This window comes from Halichoerus grypus, chromosome 10 (genome assembly GCF_964656455.1).
Source record: "Halichoerus grypus chromosome 10, mHalGry1.hap1.1, whole genome shotgun sequence".
Classification (NCBI taxonomy): domain Eukaryota; kingdom Metazoa; phylum Chordata; class Mammalia; order Carnivora; family Phocidae; genus Halichoerus; species Halichoerus grypus.
The window spans coordinates 117,118,581-117,135,228 of record NC_135721.1 but is presented as its reverse complement, the minus strand read 5'-3'; the positions used below and the strand labels follow the sequence as shown (position 1 = coordinate 117,135,228).

Here is a 16,648-nt window from a genome sequence, read left to right as displayed (position 1 = left end):
ACTCTTAAAGTATAGCTGACACCTAACTAAGAAATGCCAATAAGAATAAAAATATGGAGGGCACCTGGGTAGCTCAGCCGGTTAAGCGTCTGCCTTCTGCTCAGGTCATGATCCAGGAGTCCCAGGATCGAGCCCCACATCAGGCTCCCTGCTCAGTGGGGAGTCTGCTTCTCCCTCTGCCCTTCACCCCACCCATGCTCTCTCTCTGTCATTCAAATAAAGTCTTTTTAAAAAAGTAACACATACCATTTTTTTAAAAAAAGAATAAAAATATGGGGGTGCCTGGCTGGCTCATTTGGTAGAGGATGCAACTCTTGATTTTGGGTTTGGGAGTTCAAGCTCCATGTTGGACATGGAGCCTACTTAAAAAAAAAAAAAAAAAAAAAAGAATAAAAATATGGTGGGATTCAAAAAAAGAAACTTACCTTACAAAAATTTACTTTTGGTTATTTCAGATGGAAGCTCCACCTCTCTCTCCTTTTCCACATATTAAGCAACAACCAGGCTCACCACGCCGTATTTCTCAGCAACACTCCATTTATGTTTCCCCACATAAGAATGGGTCAGGCCTTACACCCAGGAGTGCTCTGCTATACAGGTTCAATGGCAGCCCTTCTAAGGTAAGGTACATACAGACTTACTCCAAAACAACCTATGTACATGTGTTAAAAATTGGATTTCAGATTACCAGGTAGTAATCTTTAATCTTGCTCTTTGTCTGCAGAGTTACTACTAATAAATATGAACTGTTACTGTGGCAAGTCTCCAGTGATCAAGAGCAGTGTGTTCAGTTGATACAGTTTAATCCATTACTATTGTTATGATATTAGGGAAGTTCACTGCAAGAGTTCAATGTGTCTCCCGCTTAAGCATGATCTTGAGAAGGGACAAATAAGGCAGCACCTGTAAGTGGTCAGACACAAGGGATATTAACTTTAAAGAAAGGCCTTCAAAGTGAAAGTTCGTTTGGTGAATGGGATAGTGAAAAGCCTGAAAATAGAGGCCTTCTCTTATTTACACAAACTGTTCTGTGGTTATCCCCATCTTAATTTCCATACAGTGATAAAGATGTGACAGTTACATGATTGTTGTTTTCAGATATTTGAAGAGCTATCAAGCAGATATGTTCAGTATGTCTCCAGAAGCCAACCTAAGATATAATACCTCACAGACTTGCATTTCCTCTTCATAGAAGTTGATTTCCTGCAAGGATGTTTAGAAGAGATTCTTGCATGAAATCAAAGAGGAGACCAATTGACTTCTCAGGCAGTGATTTCAAAATCATAGATCAGAATCACCTGGGGTACTTGTTGAACACGTATCTGTCCGAGAGACCTACTGAATCCCAAAGCTCTGGCAGTCAGGTTCACTAGACCATTGTGATCCACAGCTTTCAGGAACCACTTCTCTAAGGCCTTGCTACTCAGAATGTAGTTTATAGACCAGCAACATCAGTGTCACCTGGGAGCATGTTAAAAATGCAGGATTTCAAGCCTCATGCCAGCCCTACTGAATCTGCATTTTAACAAGATCCACAGATGAACATTAATAAGAACATTAAAGCTTAAAAAACATGCTCTAGGAGGAGGATCTCAAACCTTAAGGAAGCTTAGAATCACCTGGAGGGCTTGATGAAACATAGATTGCTCAACCCTGTCCCCAGAGTATCTGATTCAGTAGGTGTGAGGGTGAGGCTTGAGAGTTTGCATTCCTAATAAGTTCCTAGAAACTTCTGCGTCTGGTCCAGTGTCTATACTTTGAGAACTACTGCTATAAGGTAAATCCAATTTTTAAAGCCATGAGAAGATGAGTTCTAGTCATCCTTATTAGGTTGGCCTAGATTCAAAAAATAATGTCTAGGGCACCTGGCTAGCTCAGTCAGTGGAGCATGTGACTCTTGATCTCGTGTTGTGAGTTCGCGTCCCATGTTGGGTGTAGAGATTACTTAAAAAATTTTTTTAAATCTTAAAATAATCTCTACCTTATTGTTGAGCTTTGGATAGAGTGCAGGAAAAAGCAGTTAGCTTAGTTCTTTGCTGCTGTTTCCTCTTTTGTCCCCTTTTACTCACATGTGTCCTCTATTTTTGCAGAGTTTGAAAGATATCAACAATATGATAAGGCAGGGTGAACAGAGAACCAAGAAGCGAGCAATAGCCATAGATGGTGATGCAGAATCCCCTGCCAAACGCCTCTGTCAAGAAAATGATGATGTTTTGCTTAAACGACTACAGGATGTTGTCAGTGAGAGAGCAAATCATTAACACCCTTCCTGTTTCTATCATAAAAGCACTTTCAGGTGGCAGAAAGTTGGGGGTTTTCAGCCCTGTAGATGGAAAGTATCACTGAGTTACATGAAAAATTGCACCAAAATTATATGGGTTTTTTTTTACATTTATCCAAAATGTAGTTGACAGTGTATTTTGAGTTGGATTGGAAAGCAATATTTCAAGTGCCTTTTAAACATTTTAATAGTTATAGAATCTTTTAAATGACTATTCCTTGGTTTAGTTTTTAAGATGAAGTAAGGAGATACCTCATAATTTTTTAGCTCACTTTTAAAAATCAAATGTCTCCTCTTTCTGCGCTTTGTAATATGAAGGTAAATAATATGTTTTTGGTAAGCATCCTTTGAGATATCTCTGTTCTTAATTTAATATTGAGTAGAGGGGCATCTGGCTGGTAGAACATGAGACTCTTGATCTCGGGGTCATGAGTTCGAGCCCCATGCTGGGCATAGAGATTACTTAAAAAATTATATATGTATATTGAGTAGGGTTTGGTTCCCATAGCACCTGGGCCAAAGGATGACACACTAGCCCATCTATGACCCACTCTGGCAACTCCACATCCAGGTGCCACCACCATTCTGGGTTGTCTAGCTCCCTTCTCATGCCCTTTCTCTCCTTGAGCATAAGCAGATTTATGCCTGAGCCCATGCATTACTATGCTCCTTGCCTTCCAACCCTAAGCCTTCTTAGCTGATGTCACAACCTAATAAAAGGGGTACTTGGGTGCAGCTTTCCAAAGAATCAGCTGTTCAATATTCACTTTTTTTAATGTGTTTCCAGAATCTGGAAGGACATGAATAAACCATTCTTAATTAATTTTGAGAAAGTTATGAAATGTATGTTTTTTAAACTGCAAACGTTATTTTTTTAAATACAAAATGTTTAACTTATATCTAACCCTGGCTGATTTGAGTTAGTCTAAGATTTGGCTGTAAATTTGTAATTGCTATTGTCAGGAATTTTATTTTTAAATTTTAAGAAAAGTGATTTTGGTCACATTTTACTTTTCTGAAAATTACATCCTCATTTTTTGTGTAGTATCTACACATGTTGTAAGCCAAATAACATCAAATTTGTCTGAAGTCCTTGTATATATTTTTATGTAGCTGTAACTATTGTGTCATTTTCATCTTCATTATTAATGTGGAAAATATACATGAGCATTTGTACATTGACTATATAAGAAGCTCTGGATATGTTTTTATCAACTTTTAAGACAATATCAGTGTACATAAAATAGCTAATAAAACATTGGCGTTTCTGAGATATTGAAAGACTGTATTTGTGTGACTAGAAACAATTCTGCAGCCATCTACAACCTATACCTTCTTAAATAACCTGTTTTATGTCTTTTAAATACCTTAGTGTAACTTAAAAGTTAATGTTCTGGTGGTTTCCAGGGGCTAGGAAGAGATTGGAGAGTGACTGCTTGAATACAGGGTTTTCTTTTGAGGGGATAAAAACATTTTAGAACTTGATGTAGATAGTGGTTGTATAATGTGAATTTACTAAATGACACTTTAAAATGATTATTTTAAAAAATAAAATGAGGGGCTGGCCCTGCTTAGGATTTTCAGGAACCATGGAAGCGGCGGCAACAGTTGGAGTTTAAGCACTTTTGTGACGGTCTCCGGGTTCCCTGTGAGAGGAAAGGGGAGGATGCCACTGGAATCATCTTCCTCTTTGATGCCACTATCCTTCCCTTCTCCCTTACCCTCAGTACCAGACAGTATTACTAACTTTTCCCCTCCCCCAGTGTCTTACATCACTTCCCAGGAGATGAAGTGTATTCTTCACTGGTTGCCTACAGGACCTGGTAGCTAAGGCAGTGCCAGGAAAATTACAGCCACTGCTGGAGGGGCTGGAGCAGCTTAGTGTGTCTGGAGCAAACCGACCACCCTGGATCTTTGAGTGCCAGCTACGTCTTTGGGATCAGTGGTTTTGAAGTTGGGCTGAGCCGGAGCGCAATGAATTTGTCAGGCAGCTGGAGGTCAGTGAGCCAGACTTTGTGGCAAAGCTTTACCAGGCAGTGGCTGCTACGGCTGGTAAAGACTGATGGGCATTAAAATCAAAGAAGATAATCACAGCTGATGGAGCTGCAACTTTACTATGAGAACTTCAAATGTGTCACTTAAAGGTCTAGGGATAGTATCCTGCTCGGCTGACTGAACTTGTTGACCAGTACTGGCTTGATTATTTCTTTGGGGGTGGGGAGGGGCAGAGGGAGAGAGAGAATCCATGCCCAGCGCTGAGCCCGATGTGGGGCTCGATCTCACAACCCTAGTGACCTGAGCCGACATCAAGAGTTGGACGCTTAGGGGGGGAAATCGGAGGGGGAGACGAACCGTGAGAGACTATGGACTCTGAGAAACAAACTGAGGTTTCTAGAGGGGAGGGGGGTGGGGGGATGGGTTAGCCTGGTGATGGGTATTAAAGAGGGCATGTTCTGCATGGAGCACTGGGTGTTATATGCAAACGATGAATCATGGAACACTACATCAAAAACTAATGATGTAATGTATGGTGATTAACATAATAATAAAAAAATAAAAATAAAAAAACTATATATATATACAACAACAACAACAACAACAGAGTTGGACACTTGGCCGACTGAGCCACCCAGGCGCCCCAAGCCTTGGTTATTTCAATGTTAACAGCCTATCAACTGGACTGCTCACATAAATGTTTTCCATCTAAGTAAATCCAGGTCAGCAGTCTGCCTCCTAGCTTGCTCCTTTCTACATGTCAGACCCTCAAGAATTCCGTGGCTTCTTTTACAAGTATAACCAGAAGGAACCTACACATTATAACTCAAGCGTATTGCTGGCCCACAGGGCTATAAAGTAGAGCCTTCCTACTCCAGAAACAGGAGAGAAGGACAATAAAAGGTCATGCAACTGGATTCACATGGCTGGTTTCACTGCTCTTACCAGATTCTGGCATAATTATGTGACATCCCAACTATTAGCTTTCCTAGTGATGATTTTGTAAAATTATGGAAAAATCAGGAGAGGGAGATAATTAGTTACTCCTTCCACACTGATGTTTGTTTGAATCCAAATAGCAATGACTTTTCCTAAAGCATTTGTGATATTCTTGAAGCTGGTAACAGATTCCTATTCTGTAAGCTTGCTCTGTGATATGAAAACAAGTGACACTCTTTATAGGTTGAAGGGTTTATTTTTTGTATCAAAATAATGAATCTTCAAAATAAAATGATTATGTTTGGTGACTTTCACCTCAATTCAAAAAATGCCTTAGACACATAAAAAAACAGGGTGACTTCAAGTCCTTGGAATGAATTTGTGAAGCAAATTATGATACTGAATTAAGGAAAGCACTCTTAGGAGTGCTTTCAGGCGTATTTCTCCAGATGGGACTCACAACTTAAAGTTCTTTCCTAATTAAGATTTTTATATAGTTAGATTACATTAAATCAGATTTTTTTAAGAAGGTAATATTCCTGGGGTGCCTGGGTGGCTCAGTCGGTTGAGCGTCTGCCTTCAGCTCAGGTCATGATCTCAGGGTCCTGGGATCAAGTCCCACATCGGGCTCCTTGCTCAGCAGGAAGCCTGCTTCTCCCTCTGCCTGCCGCTCCCCCTGCTTGTGCTCTCTCTCTCTCTCTCATAAATAAATAAAATCTTTTTTAAAAAAAGATAATATTCCTACTTGTTTTTCTTTTTTTTTTTTCTTTTATGGTACTTTCACTAAGTCAAAACTGTTAATAGCTGCCTATCATATTCCTGGCCCTTAACTAGGTGCTAGGGATATAAAAATAAACCAGCCATAGTACCTGTGCTCGAGATATAATAATTGTAACCCATTACTACAGTTGTTCCTTGAACAACACCAGGGATTAGGGACACCGGCATCTCCACACACACACCTCACAGCCCGCTGTCAAAGATCCATGTATAATTTTTGACTCCCTTTCAAATATTTAATTACTAATAGCCTGTAAGACTGGAAGCCTTACCAATATCCTAAATAGTTGATTAACACATATTTTGTATGCTATATGTATTGTATACCGTATTCTTACAATTAAGTTAAAAATATTTTTAAATGTTAAAATCATAAGGAAAATACATTTACAGTACTATACTATTATCAAAAAGAATCTGCATGTTAAGTGGACCCACACAGTTCAAACCCATGTTGTTCAAGAGTCAACTGTAGAATAAGTATAGCATAGAGCTCTACACAAAGAGGGCTGGTGTTGGGGCGCCTGGGTGGCTCAGTCGGTTAGGCAGCTGCCTTCGGCTCAGGTCATGATCTCGGGGTCCTGAGATGGAGCCATGTATCGGGCTCCCTGCTCATGGGGGAGTCTGCTTCTCCCTCTCCCTCTGCTGTTCCCCCTGCTTGTGCTCTCTTGCGTGCACTCTCTCTCTCAAATAAATAAAATCTTAAAAAAAAAAGTAAACACCTGGTCAAAAAGAGCTGTATGCTTTAAGATACTGGTAGTGGGGATAGAAGAGGAACCACAGAGAGTCATGTAACTGGGCATATATGGGATCCCAGTCAGGGATGACTTTCCAGAAATAATTAATGATAATAGATTCCAAGTGGAGTTAGTTGGCATCAGTGACAGACCCTTAACCAACTGAGCCACCCAGGCGCCCCAGTGACAGACCCTTAAGAAAATGTTCTGGAGGTTTCAGATCCTCTATCTAGGCAGTAGTTCCATCAAATTTCCCAATGGTAAGAATCACTGTGGAGGATTTTTTTTTTTTTTTTTTTAAGATTTTATTTATTTGACAGTGAGAGATACAGCGAGAGAGGGAACACGAGCAGGGGGAGTGGGAGAGGGAGAAGCAGGCTTCCCGCCGAGCAGGGAGCCCGATGCGGGGCCCAATCCCAGGACCCCGGGATCATGACCCGAGCCGAAGGCAGACACTTAACGACTGAGCCACCCAGGCGCCCCTCACTGTGGAGGATTTATTAACTATACAGATCAATAGTGTGGTGCACAGTTTTGTGAAGCATCCCAGGCTGTTCTTACTTAACCAGGCAAGTTCAAGGCCAGCAGAAGAGGATAAAGGCCAAGAGTATGGAGCTCCAGGTTCATATAACCTCCCTGACGCTGCACCACCAAACCCAATTGAACTTCACTGTTTACTGACTTCATCATCACTTCAGGAAATAATTAATTATAGAAAATAACAGAAATTAGAAGATATATAAACAACACAAAAAAATTAAAAAAAAAAAAACCATAGTCCTGGGGCACCTGGGTGGTTCAGTCATTAAGTGTCTGCCTTTGGCTCAGGTCATGATCCCGGGGTCCTGGGATCGAGCGCCGCATCAGGCTCCCTGCTCGGTGGGAAGCCTGCTTCTCCTCCCACTCCCCCTGCTTGTGTTCCCTCTCTCGCTGTCTGTCAAATAAATAAAAATCTTTAAAAAAAGAAACAAAAAACTATAGTCTCCACTCAGAGGTCATCTTTTTAAAGATCTTATTTATTTGAGAGACAGAAAGAGAGCACAAACGGTGGGGCGGGGGGTTGGGAAGGGCAGAGGGAGAGGGAGAAGCAGACTCCCTGCTAAGCGGGAAGCCTGACATGGAGCTTGATTTCAGGACCCTGGTAACATGACCTGAGCAGAAGGCAGTCAGAGGTCATCTTTTTAAAGATTTTATTTTTAAGTAACCGCTACACCCGACATGGGGCTCGAACTCACACCTGCGAGATCAACAGTGGCACCCTCCCCCAACTGAGCCAGCCAGCGACTGTTGATCTTGGGGTTGTGAGTTCAAGCCCCAAGTCGGGTGTAGAGATTACTTAAAATCTTTTTAAAACGTTTTTGTTACAGTTATTTTTCACATGAAGGAAAATGTGTAAATCTTAAGTTGTATATGTTATAATGAATTTTTGCCAGCTTTACTGAGGTATAATTTACAGAGTAAGATGTACCCATTTTCAGTATATAGTTTGATGAAATTTAGTAATTGTATGCAGTTGTATAACTACCACTACAATCCATATATAGAACACTTTCACCACATCAAAACGTTTCCTTGTGCCCTCCGATCTTCCCTGCCCTCCCCACATCCTCCCCAGCACACACTCTAATCAGTCAACTGATCTTTTTGTCACTATAGTTTTGCCTTTTCTAGAATTTCATATAAAATGTATGTATGCACAGTATGTAACCTTTTGTATTTGAGTTCTGTCATTTAGTATAAGTTTCTGAGATTCATTCATGTTGTATGTGTAAAGAATTTCTTTCTATTGCTGAGCAATTTTCCATACTGTGGATTTTTGAAGAAAAACAAGAACGAGCAAGAAGAACAAGAACAAGAAGGAGAAGAAGGAGAAAAGAAGAAGAAAAGAAAAAGAAAACACAGGCCCAAAATGGTGTTACTTAGACTGAGTTCCCAAACCAGTGCTTAACTAATACATAATCTAACTGCAGTTTCAACTTCCCCTAGAAATGTAGTCTTAACTGGATGGGACCTCAGAGCTGCTTATAGCTTGTAGCCCGTATGTTCCCACATGGTTTGCACTCATCTTTTAACACTTCCCCTTTTTCACTTTTCCCATCCTTGCCATTTCTCAACTCCAGGCATGATCCTGCCTCAAAGCTCCTGCACCTGCTGTTCTCATTGTCTGGAATGCTTTTCCCCCAGACACCTGCATGGCTGACTGCTTCATCTCCTTCAAGTCTGATTAAATGGCACTTCCTCAAAAGGCCTATTAACTACCCTATCCAAAATTGTGACTCTGTCTTCCTCCACTCCCATTGTTGCACACCCAATGTTCAAAATTTTTTCATCTTGCGAAACTGAAACTCTCCACCCAGTAAGTAACTTTCCTTTTCTTCTTCCCTCCTGTTCCTGGCAACCACCATTCTAATTTCTATGAGTTAGACTACACTGGACACTTCATATAAGGGGAATCAAAGTATTTGCCTTTTTGTGACTGGATTATTTCACTTGACACAAAGTCCTCAAGGTTCATTCATGTTGTTGCATGTCAGAATTTCCTTTTTTTTTTTTTTTTAGAAGCAGGGGTAAATCAATTTACTCTTTTTTTAAAGATTTTATTTATTTATTTGAAAGAGAGAGCATGAGCTGGGGGAGGGATAAGCAGACTCCTGGCTGAGCAAGGAATCTGAGGTGATGTGGGCGCTCCATGTGGGGCTGGATCCCAGGACCCTGATCATGACCCAAGCCAAAGTCAGACACCTAACCGACTGAGCCACCCAGGCTCCCCCGAATTTCCTTCTTTTTAAGGCTCAATAACATTCCATTGTATGTGTATACATTTTCTTTATCCATTCATCTGTCCTTGGACTGCAGCCCAATTTTTTTTTTTTTTTTTTAGATTTCATTTATTTATTTGACAGAGACACAGCAAGAGAGGGAACACAAGCAGGGGGAGTGGGAGAGGGAGAAGCAGGCTTCCCGCGGAGCAGGGAGCCCGATGTGGGGCTCGATCCCAGGACCCTAGCATCATGACCCGAGCCGAAGGCAGACGCTTAATGACTGAGCCACTCAGGCGCCCCTGCAACCCAATTTTTAATCTGTAAGATATACCATGTCTTTCGATACTAGTCTTGAGTGACTCATATTCTGGGAAGTCCCTGGCTGTATTCTTAAGTTTCGTTTTCTTCCTTAAATTTTTTTTTCTTCCTTTGCCTTGGGAAACATCCCTTGTTTCTATTTTCAAGCAGATCCTCCCACCCCCATCCCCCATAGAAGGAACTCAGCCTGTTGGAAGATTTCCAGGCAACAAAAGTGGTGGGGGTGGGGGGAGGTGTTAATGTGCTCCAATGCCAATCTCCTCCCCTTACTCAGTCCTCTTCTAAACCCGCTCTCCTGCAAACCCCAAATGCCTTGCCTTTACTGTGCCTTCCCTGAACTTCCCACCTTAGAAGCCCTAGCACCACCAGCTTCCACCAACACCCTGAAATTTCAGTGCCCCCTTAACTACTTGCCCAAGGAACAGGGTCTTCTCCCCAAGGAACACTGCTCTCCTCCTCAGAATCTGGTGCCAGTTCCGTGTGCCGCCCCCCCCCCCCAGAAACATACACACCATACTCAGAGAGCGCTGGGTTAAGGAAAGTTGACTTTCCTGCAGTCGCTTCACTTTTTTTTTTTTTTTTTTTTTTTTTAAGTAGGCTCCATGCCAGACGTGGGGCTTGAACTCATTACCTGAGATCAAGAGTCGCACACTCTAGCAATGAGCCAGCCAGGTGCCCCTCCTGCAGCCACTTCAAATATAAATGGTACTTCTCTTCCCTAGGGATAGAGGTTTTTCTCAGTCCTGTGAAAAATGAGTAAGAGCATCTAAAACACTCTGTTTAGTGGTCTCCTTTAACTCACAATATAGGTAAATTCAGTATGTTTGTTATGCAAACGTGACTCCAAAGACAACTCCTCCAATCTCAGGTTACAGGCTCAAGCCCTACCTTAGTAGAAATTCTGAAACTCTTTTCCTTGTTAGTAACAGTGGTTAACAAGTCCCAAGCATACGAATGCCTTCAGACATTCTCTTTGAGATAAGGATCAGGTTTTTAAATGAGAAGGATCACAATGTAAACAAGGTATTTAAACTTGGGGAAGAAACGTAAAAAAAAAAAAATGATCAAAGCCTTCAACACTTGAATCAATATGTGTTTTTTGTTAATAACGACAGCACACTTCAGAGTGGAGAAACAGACAAATATGCGCGACCTTATTTTGCATAATATCCAATAGCCCAGGGTTTTGGGAAATAACCAAGAAGCCTGGGCCCCAAAGACTGGCAACCACAAAGTCAAAATGTACATCCAACCCTTGGTCAACTCAGGAGTGGAGTCACCTAGAACATGTTGGCCATGTGTATTAGTCTGCTAGGACTGCCTGAACAAAATACCACAGACTGAGTGGCTTAAATAACAGAAATTTAGTTTCTCATCGTTCTGGAGGCCGGAGGTCCAAGATCAAGGTGCTAGCACAGTTGCTTTCTGGTGAGACCTCTCAATGGTCTGGGTGACCCATCTCACAATATCCATAGGCCCTAACTAACCAATGGGCTATTTACAACCAGGCACAGTTACCAAAAAAGGGAAAATTCCATACGTTGCCATACCTCCTTGTCTTCCCCCTTTAAAGACAGCCACCACCCAGTGCATCACTGCAACAGCCTCTCCTCTGTTGTCAGGCCCTCGGCTCCCTCTCAGTGCATTCAGTACACTTCTATCTCCTTTGTTCTATCTTGGGTGAATCCTTTCGCCTCCCAGGCTTCCACCCGATCATCGCCCCACATTTGGAGGCCCCCATACGATGGAGAGAGACACCACAGTTTTGAAGCAAAGAAAGCTTTATTATCAGAAGAGCAGCCCAACAAGAAGGCAAAGGGTTCTTCCCAAAGCTGCCTTGCTTTGTTGAGCCTAGGAACAGTTTGTGGGGAAGGAGGTAACTATATGAAAGGAAAGGGAAATGGAAGGGACTCGATTTTAGAAAGGCTCCATTTCTGTTGTTTCTCTGCTAAGTGCCATTTACTCATGCTCTATATTTTGCATCTGAGTAAACCAAATGTCCAACCTTAGGCCAAACCAAAGAAGCTATGTTCCCACTCAAGGATAAGACAAGAAAGTTAATCATTCTCTAAGTTTTGTCCCAGGCCCTCAAACACCTGCTAATGATGTGGGAAACAAAGGCAGAAGAAAAATTATTAAATTTCCTTACTCCCTACAGCCCATTGACAAGCCCCTGAAACAGGCAGAGTGACATTCCTCTAGGGACTCAACTGCCTGGATGTTAATACTTTGCTAAGGGCAAACGGCAATCCTAGCCTGACCAACCCCACCCCCCAAAATCCTGTAAGTCTACTTTAACATAAAGAATTCCTTTGGATGGGCGCCTGGGTGGCTCAGTTGGTTGAGCGACTGCCTTCGGCTCGGGTCATGATCCCAGAGTCCTGGGATCGAGTCCCACATCGGGCTCCCTGCTCAGCGGGGAGTCTGCTTCTCCCTCTAACCCTACCCCCTCTTGCGCTCTCTCTCACTCTCTTTCTCTCTCTCAAATAAATAAATTTTAAAAAAAATCTTTAAAAAAAAAAAAAAAGAATTCCTTTGGAAACTTCCTTTATCTCTGAACCCCCCCAAGATACATGTTGGTAATCATCCCCCAAGCATATGGCCTACTGATAGACATCTCAAGGCTCTCATAACTAAGGTTTTATTAGTAATAAATGACCTTTTCCCAACAATAGCTAGCCCCCTCAAAGTCCTGGAAACCTTGCTTCCAAAATTCCTTAGAGACTTACGCTATCCCTAACCCTCTCCCAACTTGAAAGTCTATAATGGGCCGCTCCTCGTGACCCTGGTGCCGTCCTTTCTGCCCACGGGTCCCGTCCCTGTGCTTTAATAAAATCACCTTTTTGCACCAAAGATGTCTCAAGAATTCTTTCTTGGCCTTCGGCTTCAAACCCTAATAACGTCTTTCCTACATCACTAACATCTGAGAAGAACTGGATCCCAGTCATGTTCCAGGACATTCACTTCGAACAAACCTCCATCAACACTGTCATCAGTCCCCCTGCAGGTGGTGATTTATGGAATAACACCTATTGTTCACCTGATACTCACCTTTAATCGGAACCTACCTTGGATTTTTGAAGGAACAGGTACTCTGGACCCCTTTCCAATATAAACCTTTAACCCCAAGCAACAGCGTGGCTCACTTTCCCAAGTCTCTCTGATATTCCATCTGCTATGCTCTATCACTTACACCCCATAAACTCTGTTCTCATTTCCTCCTGGCTTGCATTTGATTTCTACCCTGTGCGAAGTCAAGGACCCTCTTGGCTGGTCCTGTAGGGGCCCCTCTAGGTCCTCAGACCCGCCTGCCTGCGTCAGGATGGTGATGCGTTTCTTGAAATCTCAGAGCAGGGAAGCCTTGAAACAATCTGAATGTATACATTCTTCTGGACAGTAAGGCGCCATCCAGGATTTGGTACAATCAGAGTACATCAGATAATTTCAAGACAAAAGTCATCATCTGGTTACCATCAGGTTTCTATAATCAATGTGCAAACAGGGAGTAGGGAGTGAAAAAGGCACAGTTAATGAGTAATTGGGCATAGGGCTCAGAGGAACATAAAACACAATTAAGTGAGGAACATAACAACAACAACCCAGAACGTACAGCTAAATTAATGGTATAACTAATATAACTTTAACACTGCTTATGCTTTCAAAATAGGTCCAGGAACCAAGCATCCAGCCTCAGAGATCTCTGGTGCCACCTCCTTATAAGGACATCAGTTCTGTTGGATTAGGAGCCGACTTGTATGACTGTATTTAATTTTAATTACTTCCTTAAAAAGGCCAGGGGTACCTGGCTGGCTCAGTAAGTACATCATGCAACTCTATTTTTTTTTTTTAAGATTTTATTTATTTATTTATTGGAAAGATAGAGAGAGAGAGAGCATAAGCAAGGGGAGCAGCAGGTAGAGGGAGAAGCAGGCTCCCCTGCTGAGCAAGGAGCCTGATATGGGACTCAATCCCAGGACTCTGAGATCATGACCTGAGCCACCCAGCCATCCCGAGTATGCAACTCTTAATCTCGGGATCCTGAGTTCAAGCCCCATGTTGAGAGTAGAGCCTAAAATAGATAGATAGATAGATAGACAGACAGACAGACAGACAAAGCCCTGTCACACTGGGGACTAGGGATTCTGGGGGGACACAATTCAGTCCATAACAATGTGGGCCCACTCAGTGAGTGGCAAGAACTTTCTCAGAGGCAAAGATCTTTGTGAATTTGGCTGACAGATAGTGGTATTCACTAGGGATAGTAGGACATGAGTGATGAGGAATCAGACTAAATTAGTCTTTTTTTTTTTTTTTTAAAGATTTTATTTATTTATTTGAGAGAGAGAGAATGAGAGAGAGCACATGAGAGGGGGGGAGGGTCAGAGGGAGAAGCAGACTCCCTGCCGAGCAGGGAGCCCGATGCGGGACTCGATCCAGGTACTCCAGGATCATGACCTGAGCCGAAGGCAGTCGCTTAACCAACTGAGCCACCCAGGCGCCCCTGGACTAAATTAGTCTTGATACAAATGTCACACCAAGGAAAAAAATCAGCCCTCTCAGATGTTAAAGTTATGAAGTATATCAGGGATGCTTTCAGCTACAAATGAGAGAAAATCCAAAGATTCAAAGCACACACACACACAAAAGAGATAATTCAACTTAAACTGGCCGAAAAACTAAGGAAGTTTATTGGCTCATGAAGTTAGAAGTACAAAGATGGAGTGAACTCTTGGGTTAGTTGAGTATTCTTATCAAAGACCCAAGATCTAGAGGGCCTGGCTGGCTCAGTCGGTGGAGTGTGCAACTTTTGATCTCAAGGTTGTTGTGGGTTGGAGCCCTGGACCGGGTGTGGAGATTACTTTTAAAAATATCTTAAAGGGGCGCCTGGGTGGCCCAGTCGTTAAGCGTCTGCCTTCGGCTCAGGTCATGATCCCAGGGTCCTGGGATGGAGCCCCGCATCGGGCTCCCTGCTCCATGGGAAGCCTGCTTCTCCCTCTCCCACTCCCCCTGCTTGTGTTCCTTCTCTCGCTGTCTCTCTCTCTCCCTCTTTCAAATAAATAAATAAATAAATAATCTTTAAAAACAAACAAAAAACTGACCAACTTCCATTTAAAAAAAAAAAATCTTAAAAAAATAAATCCTTTAAAAAGTAAAAAATAAATAAATAAAAAGATCCATGAGATGAGTGGGCCACCTGGCTGGCTCAGTCAATAGAGCATGTGACTCTTGATCTTGGGGTTATGAGTTTGAGCCCCACAGTGGGCATAGAGTTTACTTAAAAAAAAAAAAAAAAAGGATCCATAAGTTATTTTTGCCTAGTGGTACCCCAGTCCCTGAAGTCTGGCCACTCCTTTATGTGTTTGAGCATCCTAACCCCCAAATACATTGTCACATCACCCCAAACATTGAGCCAGTTACAGGGAGTCTAGATTGGGATGGCCTGTCCCTGTCAATGCCTAAAAGCAATAGAACCAGTACCCAGCTCAAGTTGCAGAAAAGAACAATATTTGTTTTGTTTTTTTTTTTAAAGATTTATTTCGGGTGGGGGGATGGGTTAGCCCAGTGATGGGTAATTAAGGAGGGCAAGTATTGCATGGAGCACTGGGTGTTATACGCAAACAATGAATCATGGAACACTACATCAAAAACTAATGATGTACTGTATGGTGACTAACATTACATAATAAAAAAAAATTTTTTTTTTTTTAAAGATTTTATATTTGACAGAGAGAGACACAGCAAGAAAAGGAACACAAGTGGGGGAGTGGGAGAAGGAGAAGCAGGCTTCCTGCAGAGCAGGGAGCCTGATGCGGGGCTCAATCCCAGGACCCTGGGATCATGATCCAAGCTGAAGGCAGACGCCCAACGACTGAACCACCCAGGCACCCCATAATAAAAAAAATGTTTTTAAATAAAGATTTATTTATTTATTCAGAGGCGGGCAGAGGGCGAGGTAGAGAGAGTCTGAAGCAGACTCCATGCTGAGAGCAGAGCCCGACGTGGGGCTCAATCTCATGACCCTGAGAACCAGACCTGAGCTGAACCCAAGATTCGGCTGCTCGACTACGCCACCCAGGCACCCCAAGAATAATGGTTCTTCTGGAAGAGCTGAGTTCAAATCCCAAAGCACTTAATACATGTGTGTGACCCTGGGCAAGGCATTTCACCTCTCTGAGCTTCAGTTCCTTCCATGTTAAATGAGTATAACAACACTTAGGGTCTTTGTTCAGAACCAATTCTCTTCTTCCTGTACTAGATCTTGCCTTCTCACCCAAGGGGTAACATGTGACCTGATTGGGTCAATTATCTTATAACACAGCAATTGGTCCAGGAATGAACACAATCCAGGCTTGTTGAAGTTATTCTGTTGGAACTGGAGGAGCAGAGACTTTCTTTCATTTCATCTCCGTCAAGTCTCTGCTTAAATGACACTTTCTCAAAAGGCCTATTATGACTACCCTATTCAGAATTGTTACTCTGTCCCCCTCCACTCCTCTTAAATTTTTTTCCATATCACTAACTTCTAATATGTTTACTACTGTTTTGCTTTTTTTTTAAGATTTATTTATTTAACTGAGAGAAAGAGAGAGAGTGCACAAGTTGGGAGAAGGTTAAAGGGAGAGGGGGAAGAGACTCCCTGCTGAGCAGGGAGCCCCACGTGAGGCTCGATCCCAGGACCCTGAGATCATGACCTGAGCTGAAGGCAGAAGCTTAACTGAGCCACCCAGGCGCCCGTTTACTACTGTTAATTATATTATTATTCACTGCCAGTCTACCCCAACTAGGAATATGGGTTTCACTAGGGTAGGGATTTCTGTTTCTTTTGTTCACTGCTG

At 42.4% G+C, this 16,648-nt stretch overlaps 1 protein-coding gene and 1 pseudogene across 2 annotated transcripts in view; both read left to right on the top strand.

Moving 5' to 3' along the window:
- RBL1 (RB transcriptional corepressor like 1) overlaps nt 1-3,552 on the top strand; it is a 60,184-nt gene extending 56,632 nt beyond the window's left edge. For both annotated transcript variants that reach the window (XM_078057158.1, XM_078057159.1), the window contains 2 exons: nt 456-620; nt 2,091-3,552. In XM_078057158.1, coding sequence (XP_077913284.1) covers nt 456-620; nt 2,091-2,261 — 336 coding nt within the window. In that variant the 3' untranslated portion in view covers nt 2,262-3,552. The remainder of the gene's footprint in view (nt 1-455; nt 621-2,090) is intronic.
- Nucleotides 3,553-3,621: 69 nt separating this feature from the next.
- Nucleotides 3,622-4,578, top strand: LOC118545687 (uncharacterized protein C14orf119 homolog; annotated as a pseudogene).
- Nucleotides 4,579-16,648: the final 12,070 nt, after the last annotated feature.